The sequence below is a fragment of the Cydia pomonella genome, chromosome 27 (genome assembly GCF_033807575.1).
Source record: "Cydia pomonella isolate Wapato2018A chromosome 27, ilCydPomo1, whole genome shotgun sequence".
Taxonomy (NCBI): Eukaryota; Metazoa; Arthropoda; class Insecta; order Lepidoptera; family Tortricidae; genus Cydia; species Cydia pomonella.
Window position 1 is genome coordinate 9,057,127 of NC_084729.1, and position 23,929 is coordinate 9,081,055.

General features: G+C 39.1%; 1 protein-coding gene and 1 pseudogene across 1 annotated transcript in view; one reads left to right on the forward strand and one right to left on the reverse strand.

Moving 5' to 3' along the window:
* LOC133532552 (zinc finger protein ZFP2-like) overlaps positions 1–23,284 on the reverse strand; it is a 36,719-nt gene extending 13,435 nt beyond the window's left edge. Inside the window, exons 1-7 of the mRNA XM_061871280.1 lie at positions 22,805–23,284; positions 21,070–21,204; positions 14,182–14,988; positions 9,468–9,598; positions 8,745–8,819; positions 7,439–7,577; positions 3,945–4,057 (exon numbers count right to left, since the gene is read on the reverse strand). Of these exons, the coding sequence (XP_061727264.1) occupies positions 3,945–4,057; positions 7,439–7,577; positions 8,745–8,819; positions 9,468–9,598; positions 14,182–14,988; positions 21,070–21,204; positions 22,805–22,957 (1,553 nt within the window). The 5' untranslated portion in view covers positions 22,958–23,284. The remainder of the gene's footprint in view (positions 1–3,944; positions 4,058–7,438; positions 7,578–8,744; positions 8,820–9,467; positions 9,599–14,181; positions 14,989–21,069; positions 21,205–22,804) is intronic.
* Positions 1,750–2,190, forward strand: LOC133532806 (uncharacterized; annotated as a pseudogene).
* Positions 23,285–23,929: the final 645 nt, after the last annotated feature.

The following is a 23,929-nucleotide window of genomic DNA, read 5'->3' on the forward strand; positions in this document are numbered from 1 at the left end:
AGATCGAAGGTCATTGGCGTTAGGGACCCCTTTAAAACATAAGTCACAAATGACGGTCAAAATCTGGCAATCTAACTAATAAAACGGCAAGTAACGTGACGACAACATTGAAAAAAAAAAGGTTTCCTTTAAGTAAAATGAGCTAACTTAAGGATTTAAGGCATTTTCCCCCCAGGGCCCATTAATATTTTCCACACTGTATACAGGTATTTCCCGGCAATAAGTTGATATTGGGTTGTAGGTTGTAGCTACGCGCGACAATTGACGTCTTTGGACGTCAAAGGGTTAAGTAACAGATAGGTTCTGTGATACGTAGAATTCGTTGAAGCCCCCATGGCTCCTGTCAGAATATGAAAGAAATCAGAATTGAGTAAAAAGTTGTATATAATTATGGTATAGAACCTGTTGCTGACAACTGACAAATTTCACGAGAATCGGTTGAGAAATGGCGACCTGGTAGAGAAGAACATCTGGATAATATAAAATGGCGACCTGGTAGAGAAGAACATCTGGATAATATAAAATGGCGACCTGGTAGAGAAGAACATCTGGATAATATAAAATGGCGACCTGGTAGAGAAGAACATCTGGGTAATATAAAATGGCGACCTGGTAGAGAAGAACATCTGGATAATATAAAATGGCGACCTGGTAGAGAAGAACATCTGGGTAATATAAAATGGCGACCTGGTAGAGAAGAACATCTGGATAATATAAAATGGCGACCTGGTAGAGAAGAACATCTGGATAATATAAAATGGCGACCTGGTAGAGAAGAACATCTGGATAATATAAAATGGCGACCTGGTAGAGAACATCTGGATAATATAAAATGGCGACCTGGTAGAGAACATCTGGATAATATAAAATGGCGACCTGGTAGAGAAGAACATCTGGATAATATAAAATGGCGACCTGGTAGAGAACATCTGGATAATATAAAATGGCGACCTGGTAGAGAACATCTGGATAATATAAAATGGCGACCTGGTATAAAACATCTGGATAATATAAAATGGCGACCTGGTAGAGAACATCTGGATAATATAAAATGGCGACCTGGTAGAGAACATCTGGATAATATAAAATGGCGACCTGGTAGAGAACATCTGGATAATATAAAATGGCGACCTGGTAGAGAAGAACATCTGGATAATATAAAATGGCGACCTGGTAGAGAACATCTGGATAATATAAAATGGCGACCTGGTAGAGAAGAACATCTGGATAATATAAAATGGCGACCTGGTAGAGAACATCTGGATAATATAAAATGGCGACCTGGTAGAGAACATCTGGATAATATAAAATGGCGACCTGGTAGAGAACATCTGGATATTATAAAATGGCGACCTGGTAGAGAAGAACATCTGGATAATATAAAATGGCGACCTGGTAGAGAACATCTGGCTAATATAAAATGGCGACCTGGTAGAGAACATCTGGATAATATAAAATGGCGACCTGGTATAGAACATCTGGATAATATAAAATGGCGACCTGGTAGAGAACATCTGGATAATATAAAATGGCGACCTGGTAGAGAAGAACATCTGGATAATATAAAATGGCGACCTGGTATAGAACATCTGGATAATATAAAATGGCGACCTGGTAGAGAACATCTGGATAATATAAAATGGCGACCTGGTAGAGAAGAACATCTGGATAATATAAAATGGCGACCTGGTAGAGAACATCTGGATAATATAAAATGGCGACCTGGTATAGAACATCTGGATAATATAAAATGGCGACCTGGTAGAGAACATCTGGATAATATAAAATGGCGACCTGGTAGAGAAGAACATCTGGATAATATAAAATGGCGACCTGGTAGAGAACATCTGGATAATATAAAATGGCGACCTGGTATAGAACATCTGGATAATATAAAATGGCGACCTGGTAGAGAACATCTGGATAATATAAAATGGCGACCTGGTAGAGAAGAACATCTGGATAATATAAAATGGCGACCTGGTAGAGAACATCTGGATAATATAAAATGGCGACCTGGTAGAGAACATCTGGATAATATAAAATGGCGACCTGGTAGAGAACATCTGGATAATATAAAATGGCGACCTGGTAGAGAACATCTGGATAATATAAAATGGCGACCTGGTAGAGAAGAACATCTGGATAATATAAAATGGCGACCTGGTAGAGAACATCTGGATAATATAAAATGGCGACCTGGTAGAGAACATCTGGATAATATAAAATGGCGACCTGGTAGAGAACATCTGGATAATATAAAATGGCGACCTGGTAGAGAACATCTGGATAATATAAAATGGCGACCTGGTAGAGAAGAACATCTGGGTAATATAAAATGGCGACCTGATAGAGAACATCTGGATAAAATAGAGCATTTTTTCTCAAGCTGAAATAAAGACACCTAGAATAGTTATTTACGATACAAGTGCAGAAAATAGGAAATTCGCAACGAGTGGTGATAAATTAAAACACCCCCTTTCGGTCGTGTTTGAAATCGGGTAGCGAATTGCCTATTCGCACGTGTATCGTACAACGTTTTACAGTACATATGGATCTTTAAAGTTTCGACATATGAACGGAAAATGCTCATTACCGCACGCGTGCGGGAAAGTAGCACCAAATGCAGTGTAATACTCTTTACAGTACATATGGTGCTGCTTTACCGCACTATTGCGAAAATTAGCATATTACGTTACTGTGTCGAACATTTAAAGGGCCATATATACTGTCAAGCGTTGTACGATACATGTGCGAATAGGTAATTCGCAACTCGTGTCGATTTAAAACACTCCCTTCGGTCGTGTTTTAATTTATCGCCACTCGTTTCGAATTTCCTATTTTTCGCACTTGTATTGTAATTTACTATTACAGTTTCGACATACGAACGGAAAATGCTCTTTACCGCACGCGTGCGGAAAAGTAGCACCATATGTATTGTAATACTCTTTATTGGCACGCGCCACTAAAAAGATACAAGAAAACAAACAATTGACATTTGCTTTGTTACATGTATAGTCTGACAAACCAATAGGGTTGTTTCCATCTACAAAACTTAGGGCACAATTGTATCCCAATAAATTATTTTGGATTATAAGAACATGTTAAACTACTTTTAGGGGACCTGTAATGACCATATTTTTGTAAATATTGAATTTAAAATATCTTTTGGCACACGTCACGTGACCAAACTCGAAACGTCTTTGAAGATTCTGATGACGTCACAACTCTCGGATTGACACTGTTGACAGTTAGGCGATAAACAACAAATGACAAATGTCAGTTGACAGTTCGTATCTTCTACGTGTGTATTTAGTTATGTGTCAAACCGTAAACTGTGACGTCACACAATTTTCAAAGAGCGTTTTGGGCGCGAAAGCATATGTCAAAATATATTTTGTTAATTTAACATATTTAAAGCCGTTTTTAGTATAAAAGTTGAATTTTAGGGCAACTTTTAGTTAATATAGAACGTAATACAAGCGTTTCAAAAAATTGGAAACAACCCTATTCTGTGTATAGCGGTTCTCGTCCCACTATTAGGGGCTATATCATTAGCATTAGAAAAATATAGTATGACCTCTGCCTAATTGCATGAATTACATTAACAAGCGACTTTTGCCACACTATGGTAAAGGCTTACCTCTTTTGCCACATTATGGTAAAGGCTTACCTCTTTTGCCACACTATGGTAAAGGCTTACCTCTTTTGCCACACTATTGTAAAGGCTTACCTCTTTTGCCACACTATGGTAAAGGCTTACCTCTTTTGCCAGGATTATGGTAAAGGCTTACCTCTTTTGCCACACTATGGTAAAGGCTTACCTCTTTTGCCACACTATGGTAAAGACTTACCTCTTTTGCCACACTATGGTAAAGGCTTACCTCTTTTGCCACACTATGGTAAAGGCTTACCTCTTTTGCCACACTATAGTAAAGGCTTACCTCTTTTTATTGTGGCACCGCTTCCCAGGCTGCTGCTCCTTGTGGTGCATCAGCGCCTCCTGGCTCTCGAACTGCAGCCGGCACTTGCGGCAGAACAGACTGCGGTCCAGCGACTGCGGGCAAACGGATTAGGTAAACGGGAGCTGATGCAAAGTTGAATTTTATATTTAATTTTGAAACGTTTTAACATTTTCGACGCAAAAGCTGTCACTCGGACGCCACGTCGACGTCGCATCTCTTAATACATAACTTTATATTGATAAATCAAGGCGTCAATGTACAATTACTGATGAAAATCTGTAGCAAAAAAAAAACAGTGTACAAAATCTAGCACTCTTATATTTAATTAAGGAAACCGTAGGTCTTATTTTAAAATGGAATAGTTAATAATACCGCATATTGTAAATGACCGTTTGTTTCTTAATAAAAGAAATACGTAGTATTTTGGGCTAATTTATCTATTGTCAAGTTTTGAAGTAAGATGAAAATATCCGTTACATTATAGGGAGCGTGCATGAACTGTAGGAGGCAGCACAGGAGCCGTCAGATTTTTGGCGCGAGGCCTAAATGTGATGTTTATTGTTCCGATGTAGCCCACAAGATGGCAGAACCTACTATGCACAAGAAAACACGTGACGTGTAAATGTACATGTTTATGGTTCCGATTCAGGCCACAAGATGGCAGACCCTCCAACGCGCACGGTCCCTATATACGTCAACGCCAAACGTATATTTATAGAAGGTAGAGGTTAGGAATACAATCTCCATGTACCAAAGTGTCCGTCAAAAAACCTTAAATAGGTGCTACAATACCTAGAACCTAGAATAAAAAAAAAAAAAATCACACACTTCACTCCGTCAATAACGTCTAGGTTCTTTTTTCTGGAGTTCTAGAGATTTGGAACTATTATTTATAGCCGACAGCTGGACACTTTTGCAACAGTTCCGCCTATGGAGATTGTATTCCTTACCTCTACCGTCCATACGTATAGAATAGTCACTTATATGGCAGAAGGAGATGGATGGATGTTTGCATCACGTGTTGCCTGCTGCAGTTCAGTGTCGCCCTCAATACACTTCTAAAATTTACGTACCACTATACACCAAAGCAGTATAATTTGATTACAAAATAGATAGAAGCAAAACTTTAACCTTTTCGTCGCCACGTCAATGAAGTAATAAACTGTCATCAACGCACATCAAAAATTGCACGTATACAAACCTAACCGAAACCACGACTTGATATGAAGTCATGGCGTGTGGGGCACGTAATGTACTGACTGTATTGGGACCGTGCGAAGTGCGTGGTGGGGGTAAGTAAAGCGATCCCAGCGCATAAGGTGGTAAAAATTTGAACTAACTGCGGATAGCGTCTTTAACATTTCGTACAATTATATGGCTCGAAATGAAACTTTGATTTACGATTACTCCTGAAATATTCATTAAAATTGTATGGTGTAAGGGACCATTGTAATCTGTATGAAATGCTTAATATAACTAACGTATTTATTTTGATAATTGTTAATAATATATCCATGTATATAGCTTTGCAAATGCCACATATTACGTGATCTTTTTCTAGAAGTTAAGAATGGATATAGTAAGTTATCCTTAAAAGATAGACATTTCACATCGCGGACTTTTTTGTAGACCTATGAATGAGAAACAACCCCACCATACATTGTGTTGTTATAGCTCAAACGGATTAGACAGCGTTTTCGATTAAAGCTCCTAGCCAGCGTGATTTTTTCCGACAACATCGTTATATTTCAAACAATTTACACAATACCTTAACAAGTTATATACTTAAGCCTTCCTCAAGAATCACTCTATTGATAGATGAAAGTCGTATGAAAATCCGTTCAGTAGTTTTTAGTTTTGGAGTAGTTTTATAAGATGTAGTGAATTGACGTTTTCCCCTAGAATTGCGGACACTAGGTTGCGTGACAGTCGTGCACGCTCCCAATATCAGGACAATGGCGGCGAAAAGATTAAACATAAGTATATTGTTTCGCGCGCCGTATCTTTTTTTCCTTCTTATTTACTGTCTTTCACGCCGTGTTCTTCTGGGTGCGGTAACGAATGCGAAAAGAGATGTTGGGAGGCCATTGCTTCGCTTTAAAGACTGCGCCAAGAGGGATATGGCAGCTTTTAAGATCGACCACCGAAACTGGGAGAAGCTTGCGGAGAAGCGAACGGAGTGGCGCAAGTGCGTTGGAGATGGTCGCAAGTTCTGCGACGAGGCCTGGTTTGCGGCACTGGCAGACAAAAGGGAAAAAAGGCACCGTAGCGAAACGTCACAGTCCGTCGCGAACTTCCCTTGCCAGCTCTGTGGCAGAGTATGCCGCTCTCGCATCGGTCTTTTCAGTCACCAAAATAGTACATTACGATACAAGTGCGAAAAATAGGAAATTCGAAACGAGTGGCGATAAATTAAAACACGACCGAAGGGAGTGTTTTAAATCGACACGAGTTGCGAATTACCTATTCGCACATGTATCGTACAACGTTTTACAGTACATATGGCCCTTTAAATGTTCGACACAGTAACGTAATATGCTACTTTTCGCACTAGTGCTATAAAGTAGCCCCATATGTACTGTAAAAGATGTTTTGCGGACATTGCACTATAGATCGTCTGAAATAGACGCTAAGGCCAGTAGTAGTTACTGTCTTTACACCCCCTTTGGATTATCTATTAATCATCTTCCTAGCGCTGCCCCGCCTTTTTGCCATGGTTCATGGGAGCCTGGGGTGCGCTTGAAATAACTCTCAAAAAGTAGGCACTAGGTTTCCCAGTAAAACTAGACCTTATTGTGATTAGTCCGGTTTTCTAACGATGTTTCTTCACAGAAAAGCAACTGATAGTTTTTTTTTACAATCCGAATTGAAACGTGAGTACAAAGTTTATGTTTTTTGAGTCGTTATGTACCGCCTGGCCCAAAACAGAGCCCCTAGTGTACATTTATTCGATTTCTAAATGTGACGTACGCGTTTGCGTTAAGTCTCATTTAGTTTGGGATTTAGACACAGCGCGCCAAGCGGAACGTTTTGGGAACGCAAAATCCCATACAAAGACTTAACGCAAACGCGTAAGTCACGTTACGCTATCGAATAAATTTACACTAGGGGTACAGAAACGACTGGTATTTAATTTTTAATTTATTTTATTTATTTGGGAAACATATAGCACATAATAATACAATAAGGTACAAGATAAAGTTAGAACATAAGCCAAAACAGTTTCCACTTACAGCTAATACAAAGATTCCTTTGCTCCGAAAAAAAGTACAATATTTGGGTATTTTTAATTTAAAGTTGAATTTAACAGTATTGGAATAAGGAGGCCTTCGTCCAGAGATGGACGATCCCGCATAATAAACTAATTGTTAAATACCTAATTTTTTTTTGTTATATACGTTATTTTACTTTATACGATAAATAAGTTAATAATTATGTAAAATTTTTAGGGAATATTTTTTTTATGTACACACCTCCCTGTGACTTCTGGTCTTGTGCATCTTGAGTCCCTGGCGGCTCGTGAATATCTCCCCGCACAGCTCGCACGTGCCGATGTGCGCGTTCTCGAGCGGGTGCGCTATGCGCATGTGCGTTGAGCGCGACGTCTTCTTCCTGTCGCGAATAAATAAATTAGTACATTACGATACAAGTGCGAAAAATAGGAAATTCGAAACGAGTGGCGATAAATTAAAACACGACCGAAGGGAGTGTTTTAAATCGACACGAGTTGCGAATTACCTATTCGCACATGTATCGTACAACGTTTTACAGTACATATGGCCCTTTAAATGTTCGACACAGTAACGTAATATGCTACTTCTCGCACTAGTGCTATAAAGTAGCCCCATATGTACTGTAAAATATTTTTCAGTACATATGGTGCTACTTTTCCGCACTAGTGCGTAAATTAACACATTATGTATCTATGTCCAAAATTTAAAGGGTCATTGTATACAATACCTTTTCTACGAGTCATCAATAAAAATATATATTTTTTCAGTATAAAACCTAAATAAGTAATGAAAATTCGTAAGTATCTAAGACATAAACGCGCGAGCCAATCGTTCTATCGGAGCGCGGCGGCACGTGATTGGTCAATTTCTTTATAGTTGACCACAGCGTATCGAAAGAAATTTAGTAGTTGAGTTGGGAGCTCATACATGAAAAGTACGCAATTATAGTTTGGTATACGAAATCTTAATTCAACCATTACAGTCAACCAGTAGAAAAAAATCGTTACATTACAGTTTCAAAACAAGAGGACATAGAAATTCGGAAATGTCAACAACTTTGATAGCCATAGCCCGGTTTTTCGACGGCAAAGAATGGGCAAAGATGAGTGCCAGTAACTAATTATAGTCTGTATCTTTAGGTATTTAAATAAAAGTAAACAAAATCTACCCTCAAATTGCTCATTGCCAGCCAGTTGAGGGTAGATGAAAAAATTACATGATCAAATAATGTAGGTTAAAGTCAGGTCGTTCAGTCACAGATCCAGGCGGTTTTGTATTTGGTTGGTTAACCAATAATTGTTATAACTACCTGAAAATGTACAAATTGTTTGTTTACTTTTATTTAAATACCTAAAGTTACAGACTATAGATATCGACTCAAATTTTCCATAGAAGGACATATATTCTAAGCCGCCATTTATTTCTAATGACAATGACTTGTCAAAGTATGCAAACCTATTTGTTTTATTCTTATTGTAACTGTAGAACTGTAAAAATCTGACATCATTCAAGTACAACAAAGAAATATTCATAAAACCATACTTACAGGAACTGTTTGTCGCAGTGCGCGCACTGGAAGGTGGTGCCCGAGTGGAACGCGGCGTGCAGAATGGCGCACTGTCTGCGGACATACACCCCGCGTTGACAATCACCCGAAAGAACATAAACTACGTCCATGTCCAGAGCCAGGTACGTCCTTAAACTACGTCCAAGTCCGGACCCAGGTACGTCCTTAATCTTCGTCCAAGTCCAGACCCAGGTACGTCCTTAAACTACGTCCAAAAGAGAGGTATGGGCATTGTGAATGTCATCTCGCCTTGTGCGGTAGGGCACAGCACAGCGGATGTCATTACAGATCAGAGCAGAGCCCAACTGGGGAAGTACCTCCACCTTACAGAAAACCGCAGCCAAATAACACTAGACCCTACTCTTAGTGGTGTGTTCCTGCCGGTGAGAAAGGTTGCCAGAGCTCAACGAGGGTGCAGAGGGAGTGTTAGGGTCGGCAACGCGCATGTAACTCCTCTGGAGTTGCAGGCTTCCATGGGCTACGGAGACTGCTTACCATCAGGCGGACCGTATGCGTGTTTGTGCCCGCGTGCCTGATCTGTAATGACATCCGCTGTGCTGTGCCCTACCGCACAAGGCGAGATGACATTCACAATGCCCATACCTCTCTTTTGGACGTAGTTTAAGGACATACTTGGGTCCGGGCCCTTACTAGGAAATATGTATTTATACAAAATTAATTTAAGGTAATTGCAGTACTTACAGTCCAGCCATGAACTTGCTACACACCGCGCAGAGGAACTTGAGGCGGTGCGCGTTGCGCATGTGATCGCGCAGCTTCCCAGGTGTGTGGTAACGCAGGTGGCAGAATTGGCATTCGTGTTCACCGCGCGTCTGAAAAGGAGGGTGGGCTAATTGGCTACTTGACAGTTTTTAGGGTTCCGTACCCAAAGGGTCAAACTGGACGCTATTACTGAAACTTCGCTGTCCGTCCGTCCGTCTGTCATCAGGCTGTATCTCATGAACCGTGATAGCTAGACAGTTGAAATTTTCACAGATGATGTATTTCTGTTGCCGCTATAACTACAAATACTAAAAAGTACGGAACCCTCGGTTGGCCAGTCCGATTCGCATTTGTCCGGTTTTTGTAAATAATGTCAATCGATGTTGATTTTCCTGAGGATCAAATGTAGGATAGGACTCATGGCATTTAAGAAACACAAAGGTCAGAAATGAGAGTTAAAGTCTGACGCTCGCACTCGACGGTTGAAACGCCTCTAACAAAATGATATTGTACTGTGACGTCACATTACATTAGTCTGTCCTAAATATATGGAAGATCAAGAAAATTGCTATTTTGACCGCGAAATATTGCGTTTATGCATATAGTTGTTGTACAATTTATTTATTCATAAAATATAAGGTACCATTTTATATTTTCTATTTGAAAGTTTTTTTTTTTTTTTTTACTTTTGAGCCTTGTATTTTTTATAATCTCAATATGTATTGTTTGTGTTTGAGCCTTTTGGGGTGGAAACGTTAGGGTCATGGGGGTCCAGCGCCCGGCGTTTTTATAAGGGTTTAGCGTCGCGTTTGGTGACCAAAGGGCTGGTCAGTATTTTACCCAAAGAATTAGCATCGCAATTCAACGGGGAAATGCGGCGAGCCTGCTTGGCACACTGCCTGCTGGTGGCGAGTTAGAAGGTGCTTTTTATTTGTAGGGTTTTTTTTTAATGTATACTTTTAGAGTAAGCTGACGAAGCCTGTTGCAGATTTTACCGTTGTATTGTATTGTGACGACGCCTGTAGCTGATTCTGAGTATGTGTTCACCTGACGAAGCCTGCGTTGCGGATATACAATTATGGTCCCTGAATAAATCTCTTTTTTTTTTTAATTCCACTTTTTTTATAATGAATGGTTTGTTTTCTATCTATTTAGCTACATTTTGTTATAATATTCAACATTTGTCAAGTACCCAATTGGCCCATTTGAGCAATAAGGGCAACGGTATGTCACCGGATACGTTATTCTAATAATTCGTTGTAAAACTTTTACTATGGCAGTCCCAAATCTTTGTGTGAAAAAGTTATCGCCGCAAAAATTAGTGCGAGTAGAAACGTGACTATATAATTTTTTTTTCGATACCTACCGAGTTCCTGTGTCGCAGATCATGAGGGTTTTGTTTTTTGTTTCGGTCGGAATTTACGTGACGTTTCGCATCAAGGTCAATGAGACAAATTCAATGAGGCAATTTTTGAAGTGAAAACTTCTATAGCGGCGCTGTGCACTTTTTGAGACGGGGAAAAAATGGTAAACCCACGACAGATCACGAGACCGACAGATTCGTCAGATTGAAAATTCGTAAGACGGACACGTGACCTGATCGAAAAACTGTTACTGTGGGCGACGCACCTTTTTAGAAGATGTTTACTTTTTATACTTTTTTATATTTTTGAATTCTATTGTTTTATTGTTAGTTTCCCAACTAACATGACAGCGTCAAAATAGCCTACATATCACTGTTATAATGCTCTCATTTGAGAATTAAGAGTGTTAAGAATACCTGTAGTAGGTTGGTAGAGGACTCTATACCACCCTTATAACCACGAATCAGGCCCCACTTTTTACAGGTAAAGGTGTCAGGAAGCCTATACAACAGTGTTACTTAAGGGTTAGAAGTACTTAGAAGGGAGTTAATTCACCCTCAGCTATTACTTTAGCCGGTTCTACGTTCTCATAGAATCATTAGCTAACACAATAGGTGTGAGACAACCCTCAGTTAAGAATTTTAAACTTGTTAAACCTATAAGAGAGAGTGGGTTAACGATTTAACGCGTACTAGATATCTAAAACATTCTCAATTAAATATGTGACCGCTTTTTGAGAACTCTTTTTGTACTGTTTTTATGTATTAGCTTCAAAGAAATCCAAAACGATCAAACTTATAAAATAAATGATACAAAGAAAATAAAACTTATCACAGCAACATTTAATGGCGATCTGCTCGCAAGTTTTTATTAGGAAGAAGAAGTTTTATCGTGTGAAAAGTGAAAAAGTGCTGCGCCTGCGATTTTACGGTAAGTGTATACCATGTTTTCCATCTTAATTTTAACGCGCTCCGGATTAATTAAAGATTTAAAGTAAAACTTATGCTTAATAAAATAGACGCCTTAAAGTTTTATCAGCAACTTGTTCTTTTTGTCGGCCATTGGCAAGTAAAGTTACGTGGCATCGATAGAATGATAAAATAAAAATTATTAATGGAGTATTTTGTACATAAATATTGATCAAACAAGTACATTTTTAGGTTACTTTACTAAAACAATGGCGAACTTGCTATTACAGCTTTAGCTCTCCCTTAACGCATCATTTACACTTTTTGAGATACAGCATCTTTAGTCGAGAGTATTGTGCAGTCTTTAGTATACATAAGAGTGTAATAATAGACTCAAACAAAGCGTTTAACTATATAGAAGACAATACAATAGTGTGTAATCTTTTCATTTTAATGTAACTAATTAAAGCTCGGTAAAATATTTTCTTTAGGTTTGTTATAATATTATAAAATATGCTTTTAATAACTTATTCGCGTAATTTATATTAAAATTGACATGTATCCCTTTGGATTCCTTGAGTTCTTATACTGTGTTAACTCACATCATTACCTTTAGAATGTCATTAAAATGCACTTACTTAACACAATGTGCATTCGTAAAATCAACGTTACAGCTTAAACCTGCAAAAATGAGATGATCCAAACTTTTGGCATCTTCTTTAATTTTCGTATTACTACACTCTTGACAAACTCTGTTCATTACACCATTGCCTGTAGAAAGCCTTCAAAAAGGTACTCGGCTAACACAATTAGCATAAGCAAAATTTACGTTAAAGCTTGAAACTTCATAAGAGAGTTATGCAACGCTTTTAGTATCTGGTGTTACGACACACTTGACTAACTCTTTTATGCAACCCATGCCTGCAGCTTAAAGTTATCACAACACCTAAAGATATATAAGATACTTCACAGTAACCATTAAGTAACAATAAACATCAGTAAGTGTCAGCGGGCGCTGTTGTAAAGATTTAAGTGTTACAAACAGGTTAAAGCTATAAAGCTTGACTCCAGTAGCTGTAATTAACACTATTATTACTCTCAATTCTGCATAACATCATCCATTGTAGCTCTAGAACCACTGTTGGAGTGGAATTTATTTCTTAACTCCTCTATAACGTTCCAAGCTATAACTGAGATTATTATAACGCCGTTCAAAAGATTAAAGTTTTAAAGAAGCCTGTAACTGACGGTATAATGTTTGTTGGGTTATGTTCTTTTTTACATTCTGTTTGTGCATTCTTCTTCTTGTGTTCAATGAATAAAGTACTGTCAATGAACCAAGAAGAAGAATGCACAAACAGAATGTAAAAAAGAACATAAACTAACAATAAAACAATAGAATTCAAAAATATAAAAAAGTATAAAAAGTAAACATCTTCTAAAAAGGTGCGTCGCCCACATTTCCCCCCTTATTTATTTGCGGCGGCCATAAAGTACTGTCAATGAACCAGCGCATTTTACCATTAATAGTTACAATGTCATTGAAGCCAGTAGTTAATTTTTTTACGATAGCGCAATAAATGAATATTGTATTTTACCACATAAATGATAGTACTTTTATACTGACAATTAAAGCAATTCGTGAAAAATTATTCGCTAACCATTTAAAAATATCAAAAATGCACAACGTTAATATTCAAGTTTTCACTTCTGCCGGCACTCCCGGAGTGCAACCCGTTGGTATTTTTTTTCACAAAAAACAGATGTACAAAATTCGTTGTTAAATTACCTGAATTTTACGCCTTTGCGTTTCGAGCAACACCGGCTTCCGACACGTCGGAAGGGAGGAGCCTAAGCGATATCTTACCGAACAAATCTTTCTGCCATTTTTTGCGGGGGGAAACGTGCACACAGTCGCACTTCTCACTACATACAAAATCCAATCTGTAATAACGACACAAACACATAGAAAATGACACACGTCAAAGACAAATCTTGCACACCTCGATCTCTTTTTGTGTACGGACGAGTCACAACATGCACCGCCATAGGTACAGTTGTGCCAATGCTTTGGCAGAGGGGAAATAGTATTAATGCCGTCTCCCTTCCCTGTGTTGCTGGAAGCCTTTGCGTATGATTATTATTCTTGAAATTTCTACGAGATCAAGCTAAAAACACCTTTTCTCTAATAAAAAAATTGTCCGTTCCCGGGTTAATTATCCCTGGAAAACCAAAAAACATACATTTGGTTCCAAAAATTGGTGAACCGATTTGCCGATAGATGGCGCTGTACACATACTTGAAATAATTTAAAGTTTTTAAGGGACCCGCGGTGCGCGAGTTAAACGAACTCAAAATTAACCGGTTTAAAAAAAATAACATACTAACAAAAACAGGAAATAAATTATTATAGGTACTTACCACATCATGGGACTTCAAATGGTTATTATAAGAAGTATGTGTCAGGAATCCTTTATAACATAATTCACACTTATACATTCCATTTAGGTAGTTATCCGACTTCTTTCTTTCTTCCATATCCTTGGCCATTTCCTCTTCTGTCAAATTCTGCACTTGGAAATTGTATTTCTTTTCAAATTCCCTGATTTCTTCTTCAGTCCCTAACTTTTCTATGAATCGTTGCGGCTTTCTCTTTCTAACTTTTATCGTGCCATCTTCTCTCTCTTTATCTTTGGCTGGTGTATCTTTAACTTTTACTTTATTTTTAACTCGTGAAGTGTTTTTTACTTTTGCTTTACTTTTAACGTTCACTGTAACTTTTTCTTTCACTTTCTTTTCAATTTTCTGTCTAACTGGTCGTTTTCTTATATTTCTTTCTTCGACTATTATATCTTGCGGGTCTAAATTGATTTCTGCTATATCTACTCTTCGTAAGTTATTTGTAGCATCTTTTTTAGTGATAGTATTCTTAACTTTATCTAAATTAATGTTATCTTGTTCGTTATCATCATCAGGATCAGAGCTAAGTTTGTTTGGAAAATCATCATCATCATCATCCCAGTTTAAGTCAAGTTCTGGCTTGTCATGTTCTGCGTCACTCTTTTGTATTAAATCTTTACATTCGACTTTGCTATCATCATCTTCGTCTAATGATGTTCTATCATAGACAGAAATGTCGATCACATTTTTTGAATTTCTATGCCAAGAGAGTGTGTTTGTTAATCCGTGCATCGAGCGGTCAATGGAGCGAATAAAAGCGTCTGTAATCTGTAAGATTCATCATCAGTCATCATAGAGGAGCCACACGGTCGCCGACAAAGTTTTCGGCCAAGGTGACTTTGCTGGAATCCAATCGTGTATAGAAGAGACGCTTTCCACATAGATTTTCGTATATTCGGCCTGTTGCTATATCTATTGCTCGCGCGTAATTATATTGTTGTCAAGTTCGCACAGTGACATTGACAACCAGTATCATGGGCGGGTCAGCAATATAATTATGAGCGTGTAATTGAGTTAGCAACAGGGGGGTCAATGTACGAAAATCTATACGTAAAGCGTCTCTGCTTTAGATACAATTTGATTTGCCACGAAATTGCATTGCGACTAATCGGACTGACCTTGGGCAGTCAGAAGCTTTATTGGCAACCGTGTGGGCCCCCCCTTTAGCCTCCTACATATTAAACAACTACTACAATTACTTGCGAAGACAATTTCAATTTTAACTCGTCAAAATGAAGATTGAAAATCTATGGAATGGGAGGCCTTTTTTAGGCCTCTTAGGGTAATAGGGATATAAAGCCTGAACAGTAATATATAATCACCCGCCATATTGCGGAATTTAATTGTAACTACATTTTTCATACTAAACTGAACTGTCAGAATAACAGCGCCCTCTTGACAATGATCATATATTTCTGGTCGGGCTTTAAGTGCCCTATAGTATACTTTAAATGGGCTTTAGTACAGAATAAATAATAGGTAGTACTACCGTATATAAAGGAAACTTCCTGCAAAACTAAAGTTTGACAGCGATCCAGGGCCGAATCGTGTTGTCCCTTTCTAATCTATGGAACTATCCCTTTCGGCTATTTAGGGTTATCAAAATTTATATAATTATCTTATCTATAGTTGTGCAAGCAAGGGAACGTCAAGTCGTGCCAACCCTAATATTTGCTCGGAGCAATGCTGAGCCGAACGGAGCCGAGAAAGACCGAACGCTCTGGTTTTCTCCCCCTGCGTTCATTCTATGTTGTTTAATGTCATTTTCAGTACATATGGTGCTAGTGCGGGAATGAGCACTTTCCATGTCGAAAGCTTTAAGGGCCTAATGGACTGTAAAACGTTGTACGGTACACGTGCGAATAGGTTATTCGTAACTCGTATCGATTTAAAACCTTTTTATTTTACTTTCGTACTTAGTTATGCTGGGCATTTCTACTTTCGTACTTGTATCGTAATTGGTCCTTCGAACCGGATCAATGTTCAGGGGCTATCCAATTTTGTGGATGCTAAATATGAACTCCAATGTAGTTACTATGATTTTAATATTTAAAAATGTACAAAAATGTAACGGAGCCGAGCCATTGCCGCGGTGGCTAGTAAGTAACGTCCTCACTTCGGCTGCCCCCCGCTGGCACCTCACCCCGCGGTCGCCCTGCTGGAGTGGTACGCGACATGCCGGCGGACCTTGAAGTGTCACCTTCAACTGCAGTGTCCACAGGTAAGGGGCAGATCTTGGTGAAGTCTCTGCGTAGCTGCCCCTTACCTGTGGACACTGCACTTTGATCTCCATTTTCTCAGTGGAAAACAAGCACTATTCAAGACTTCTGTAAGTTTGGTGTAGATCCTAGTGGCACCCTCTGCAGAGGAGCACCCGGAGATAAGGTCATCGACATAGAAATCCTTAGCTATGATTTCTTTTATAATAGGATCATCACACTCAATTGATAATTGTCGTAAACAGCGGATGGCCAGAAAAGCCGCCGACGACGTACCATAAGTCAAGGTATTCCATTGAAATAAGCTGTACTGTCATACCTGTCATAACTAGACCGTGGCCATGTGAGCCAATGAATATTAAAGCATTCAATTTACCCAAAAATGTCAAATTGGCTGATCCAAGTTTTTATGAAAGGTCCAATATTGACATCCTACTAGGGAACAAAGTATTTTGGGGTTTATTGGGATCAGAGCAAGTCGACTTAGATAATACAAATTTAATATTGCATGAAACAAAATTCGGTTGGGTTCTAGGAGGCTCGGTACCAGGCATGACGGACATATGCGGGTTCGCCCATGCACAAAATATCACAAATGCACAAATACACAATAAAAATAACTTAGAAAATTGCACAATACAAAAACAATTAGCATGGTTTTGGGAACTAGATTCCATAACAAATGATTCTACGTCTTTGAGTGTAGAGGAGATGGAATGTGAACAAAGCTTTGTACGAAACACGACACGTTTACCTGACGGTCGATTTTTACTCACCATTCCACTCAAAGAATCGCCTAGCTTATTAGGTGATAGCTATCGCTTAGCAAAACAAAGGTTTCTTTCCTTAGAAAATAAACTACAAAAAAACCCTAGCTTAAAAGAATCCTATACGAAGTTCATTCATGAATATATACAATTAGGTCACATGAGTGAATCACATAACGATAGGGCGCAAATTACCTATTTTGCGCCACATCATGCTGTGTTAAGTGACAGTATTACTAGCAAATTAAGGGTCGTTTTTGACTGTTCAGCTAAATCATCATCTGGCTACTCGTTCAATGATTTGCAGCAAGTCGGCCCGACTATACAAGACGATTTGTTTTCAATTTTAATGCGTTTTAGACAACATGACGTGGCCTTGACTGCAGATGTAGCAAAAATGTATCGCCAGTGCGGCGTCGTTGAATCGCAACGACCTTTGCAACAAATATTGTGGAGGGATGACCCCTCCCAACCTATAAAAATATTTCAATTAAATACCTTGACTTATGGTACGTCGTCGGCGGCTTTTCTGGCCATCCGCTGTTTACGACAATTATCAATTGAGTGTGATGATCCTATTATAAAAGAAATCATAGCTAAGGATTTCTATGTCGATGACCTTATCTCCGGGTGCTCCTCTGCAGAGGGTGCCACTAGGATCTACACCAAACTTACAGAAGTCTTGAATAGTGCTTGTTTTCCACTGAGAAAATGGAGATCAAACGACACTAGAGTACTCCAAAATATAGCCAATGACAAGACTGTTGTAGGTGCCGAAGGAAACCTGGACCTATGCCCTGAGCATAGTTCCAAAGTTTTAGGCATTACCTGGAACAGTATCTCCGATAGCTTGTGTATCACAACTAATATAGACCTTAAAGGCCCTGTCACTAAACGAAACATACTGTCGACTATCTCTAAGATATTTGACCCCTTGGGTTTAGTCGCACCAACTGTTTTAGAAGCCAAGGTCATGATGCAGAAGTTGTGGTTACACCAGTTATCGTGGGACTCAGCTGTCCCTGATGACATAAAAGATGTTTGGCAAGCGTTTGTGCTGACGTTGCACAATCTCAACGAAGTACAAATCCCTAGACACGCAATATGTCACAGTCCTGTCAATTTACATTACAATTACATATCTTCGTGGACGCATCCGAAGTAGCCTATGGTGCTTGTGCATACGTGCGTTCAACAAACGAAAATAATGAAGTGACTGTCAATTTGCTGTGCTCAAAGGGGAAAGTGGCCCCACTTAAACCATTGACCACGCCCCGTTTGGAATTATGCGCAGCCCTACTAGGTTCTCGGTTGCTGGACAAGATTTTGACATCCATGAGACTGCAATTTGACAGTTGCTTTCTGTGGTCTGACTCAACTATTGTATTGGGTTGGTTGAGCATGCATCCAAGTAAGTTGCAAACATTCATTCGTAACAGAATTGCCGAAATACAGTCCACTTGTGCTAACCATGCTTGGAGACATGTTCCAACCAACGAAAATCCCGCAGACCACATTTCACGTGGATTGACAGCCAACGAAATAGTGCACAACAAGTTATGGTGGAACGGTCCACAATTTTTATCCCAGCCAGAGCACTCATGGCCTCAATTAAAATCTAAACTAAATACTAATAACTTACCTGAAGTTAAAACTCAAAATACATGCCTGGCAGTCAATTCCAGTACTGATGAGACATTTCCGTTTAACAAATTCTCAGATCTGAAGCGCATGCAACGCACCTTTGCCTACATTGCACGATTCATTCACAACACGCGCTTCAGAGCCAACAAAAGAAGTGGCCCACTTAGTGCTGAGGAATTAGACAATGCATTGAAACATTTAATATTAATTTCACAAAAGGAATCGTTTCCCACAGAATATACTAAGTTGAAATCGGGAACGTCCATCAAAAAATCTACGATTTCGTCACTGAACCCGTACATAGACACTAATGACTTAAATTTAATTAGGGTAGGTGGCAGATTGTCGAATTCGGATTATGAATATGACAAGGTTCATCCGATTCTATTAAGCAAAAATCATCGTATAACTAAATTGTTATTCGAATGTCAACACAAAGCTCTCATGCACGCCGGTCCTCAGCACTTGCTTTATTCAATAAGGGAACGGTATTGGCCTATTGGGGGACGCGGTATAGCGAGATCCGTTTCACACCAATGTGTAACTTGTCGTCGTTTTGGTGGTCGTACCGTCACTCCAATCATGGGCAATCTACCCAAACAAAGACTGCAACCAGGCTCTCCGTTTTTGGAAGTCAATGTTGACTACGCTGGGCCCATAATGATGGCTAACCGTAGGGGGCGTGGTTGTCGTCTTATAAAGGCCTACATTTGTATCTTTGTGTGCTGCAAAACCAAGGCCATACATATCGAGCTGGTGGGTGATCTGAGCACAGCTAACTTTATTGCCGCTCTCAAGAGGTTTATTGCTCGCAGAGGAAAACCTTTAGACATATTTTGCGACAATGGCTCGAATTTTGTGGGCGCGGCTAACGAGCTCAAATCTTTTGTTGCACAAAACGCTTCTGACATTTCAGAGGCCATAACCTCGGAATCAATAAATTTCCATTTTTTGCCTCCACACGCGCCACACTTCGGTGGTCTGCATGAAGCCGGTGTACGATCTATAAAGCATCATTTGCGCCGCGTACTAGGTTCAGCTAACCTAACTTATGAGGATTTGTATTCTACACTGACTTATATAGAGGCACTTTTAAATTCTCGACCCTTGACCCCACTTAGCTCGGACCAGAATGACTTATTGCCACTCACACCTGGGCACTTCATAATCGGGCGAAGTATGACAGCGATCCCAGAGGAAGATCTGACTTCACGTACCAGATTAGTGGACAGATACCAGAAGATCCAGCAGCTACGCCAGAACTTCTGGGCACGTTGGCAACAGGAGTACATAAGCGAGCTTCAGATCCGAACTAAATGGAGGCAATCGACGAACGGGCAACTAAAGATTGGAACCCTCGTCGTAATTAAAGATAAGCAACAGCCTCCAATTAAATGGCTCCTAGGGAGAATACAACAAGTCTTCCCAGGGCGCGACGGTGTTACCCGAGTCGCAGAAATTCAAACTGCCACTGGGCAGCTACGCAGAGACTTCACCAAGATCTGCCCCTTACCTGTGGACACTGCAGTTGAAGGTGACACTTCAAGGTCCGCCGGCATGTCGCGTACCACTCCAGCAGTGAGTTGATCCGGTTCGAAGGACCAATGTTCAGGGGCTATCCAATTTTGTGGATGCTAAATATGAACTCCAATGTAGTTACTATGATTTTAATATTTAAAAATGTACAAAAATGTAACGGAGCCGAGCCATTGCCGCGGTGGCTAGTAAGTAACGTCCTCACTTCGGCTGCCCCCCGCTGGCACCTCACCCCGCGGTCGCCCTGCTGGAGTGGTACGCGACAACTGTTTCACTACTATAAGACATACGCAATACGACTATTATCAGTATTATCACACACAACGAAGAACATCATCTGCAGGCATTAAAATGGCAGTTATAAAGATAGACTAAGAACTAGCCCCGGATAGCCACTGATTTTCACGTAAAAAATAAAACCGCCTGCAGTGAGGCCCTGTACGACTGCCCCACTCGCCACACCCAAAGGCCGCCTTTGGTATTCCATTAATTACTGGCTGCGTCTTTATCAACTCGTCCGACAGTCAGCCAGTCTCCATTTGCAGCTCAACCACCGGTGTGGCCTGAGGGTTTACCGCGAAAGCCGAAAAATTAAAAATCGGTATCTGACTGATGCCTCCCTCAGATAACGATATTCGGTTTTCGCGGTAAGTATTTTGGCCTTAGTGATGTTGGACACTCACAAAATGCTGGTGCATGAGTGCCTGCTTGAGAAGCGAGTCGGCGCGGCGACAGCGCGCGCGCAGCGCCTGCGCCCGAGCGAGCTGCGCGCGGCACCACGCGCATAGATGTTGTGGGAACCCATCCCACATAGATAGCTGGAATAAACATTACATCAACCTATATTAATCCTAAACCAGAATGGTGACATAGCAAAAAACTGTAATATCGCCAAAATCAGTTGCTATAAATATTAAAAAACACAATTAACATGGTCACCCTAAATTTATTTGGCATCGTTCCATGGAGCAAAAGTTAGGTGTATTGAGTATGGGGTGGGAGGAGGTTACCCAAGCTGCCCAGGACCGGAGTCTGTGGATGAAAATGGTTCGAGCCCTACACCCCAGCAGGGGGTAACAGGATGGAAAGAAAGAAGAAGTTGATTAGGATTAGGTAATATAGTAGTATTATTGGGCGCTTGCAGGAAAGGGGTCTCGACCCCCGCTCCGGGTCGTTCCTAGCGCAGAGGTTGTCCATCGCGGTTCAACGCGGGAACGCAGCAAGCGTGATGGGCACCTTTGCGTTGGGAGCGACGCGGGGTGGGTTGTTTGACTAGTTTTTTTTTTTTTTTTAGTGGTTAGTTTAGGTTTAGTTTTATTTATAGTTAATTTTATTTGTTAGTCCTTAAGTATTTTAATGATTGTATCTTTTTATTTAATAAGTATTGGAATAATAAATACACATTTTATATTATTGTATTGTGTTCTTCAAAATTACGATATTTCAAACTATTTTATATGAAAAGTAATTGTATAAAGTGTAGTGCACCCAACTCATTGATATGAGCCACGGTTAGAACTTGCAACGTTTGGTGTGCACTTTGCGTGCCTTACTTCTAGGCTTCTAACAATGACAGATAGAGATAGACACGTATGGTACATCAAATAAATGGGTGATTCTAAGTTACGAGGTATTAACAATGTCCATGATACATATCCATACTTTTCTTAAAACATGTAATTGAACTACGTTAGTATCCCTTAATAGATTGCATTTACTTTATGGACAGTTAATTTCAATTAATTAATTAACATAGTCTTCTCACAATGAGGCATTGAGTGGCATTAACGTGAGACACTTCATTCGGTTCTTGTCTGTTTGTTATTTTCATGTCTTTTAATTATTTATATAAGAATTCAATCCTTGGAGACCCTTTATATCTCTAAGGATGTTTTAGTGGTATTGTTTTTTAAATTATATTTTATCTCTGACGCTTAGAGACTTTTACATCTCTAAAGAATGTTAGTATTTGTTGTTTGTAGTTTTTATCATATTTTTTCGTGTAATTTGACAATTAGAGACTGTATACATCTCTAATCAAGTAACTTATATTTAATTGATTCCATATTTGCAATTGTATTTTGTTATTTATTGTAAAAAAAATTGACATGAAAAAGTGGCCCCTGTGGCCTATTTGCTGAATAAATGTTTGTTTCTTAAAATGTCACTTCAAACATGCAAAATGTCTCTCCCCTGGCCTGTTCCTTTCCAGTTTTAACAATGAATCAGTAATTTAATCCAAGTCTAAATCCGTTAGATCTGTTAAAGTTGGTATATTTCATAAAATTAATATAATATTGATTGTAATGTTATTAATAAAGCCCTTTAATTTTTTCTCGCTCATGCACTGTTAGCCTGTGTTAAATTCACTTAATGTTAGTATGAATCTCTACAGCTTAAATTTAAATATAAACTCACTGTAGTTCCCATAATATCCGTGAATGTATCACTAAGCCCCCATTCATGGATATTGTACAGTTTGACATCCCACGCCAGGCAAACTCTGCAGGCTTGGACAGATTCGTTCGCCACTTCCAACTTCACTGGGTCCTCACTCAACCATGAAGACATTTTTCTTGATTTTCACCACTAAAATATCCTAAAATAAGGTCCTAACAATTATAAGACTAGATTAATTTTATATACAAACAAACATACACGCAAAAAACAAGTAACTCTTCACGGCACAAGGGCAACTCTAAATTGTTTGGATCCACTGGGATAATAAGATTTATGAAAGTCAAGTAGTAGCTGCTATTAAGAATTGAACGTTGAATGTAACAATGGCTACTAAATAGCCAGAGATATTTTATTACGTCTTATGAAAATTACTATTATCTTTATTAAAATCTACCGTTCTGGAATTACTATGTATTTATAGATTTTAATTCATATACAAATATAAGCATTTTCGGGTTAACTCTCAATGTCAATGTCAATTTTGGTACGTTCGGATATAAGCAACGCAGTTTTACAGAAATCATAGATATAATATTCCTAAAGCGCCAATTACATCCACACTTCCCGATATCGGGCCCAAAATCAGTCCCAATGTTTGATATTTTTGCATATAAACCATTTTTTTACATTTCAAATATTGTTAACGATGTGCTGATATTTGGTGAAACGGAAGAATACCCTTGCCAAAGCCCGACGTTGGGCCTGATATCCAAAGCCCGGATGACGCGAGCAAAAGTGCACTTTTCCTAGTGCTTAATTAAATATCGACTATTCTATCGACATCCATACGAACAATTTTTGAATCAGAAATTTATTAATCAAACTCAGTATCATACATGCCAGATTGTTACACAATATGACATCAGGCTTACATTATATATTATTTCAGTTAATTATAATATTATCATACTCACGGGAACGATCGTAATAGTAAAATGAGAGTGATAGTTCTAAATATATAGTTTTCTCATAACTTACAAACCTCTTTTATATAATATTTGTTTATTGTATAAACAACCACTATCTGATATTGACTCAAGTCAATCTGTTTAAATATCGTCCAAAAGTTGAAAGTGCACTTGT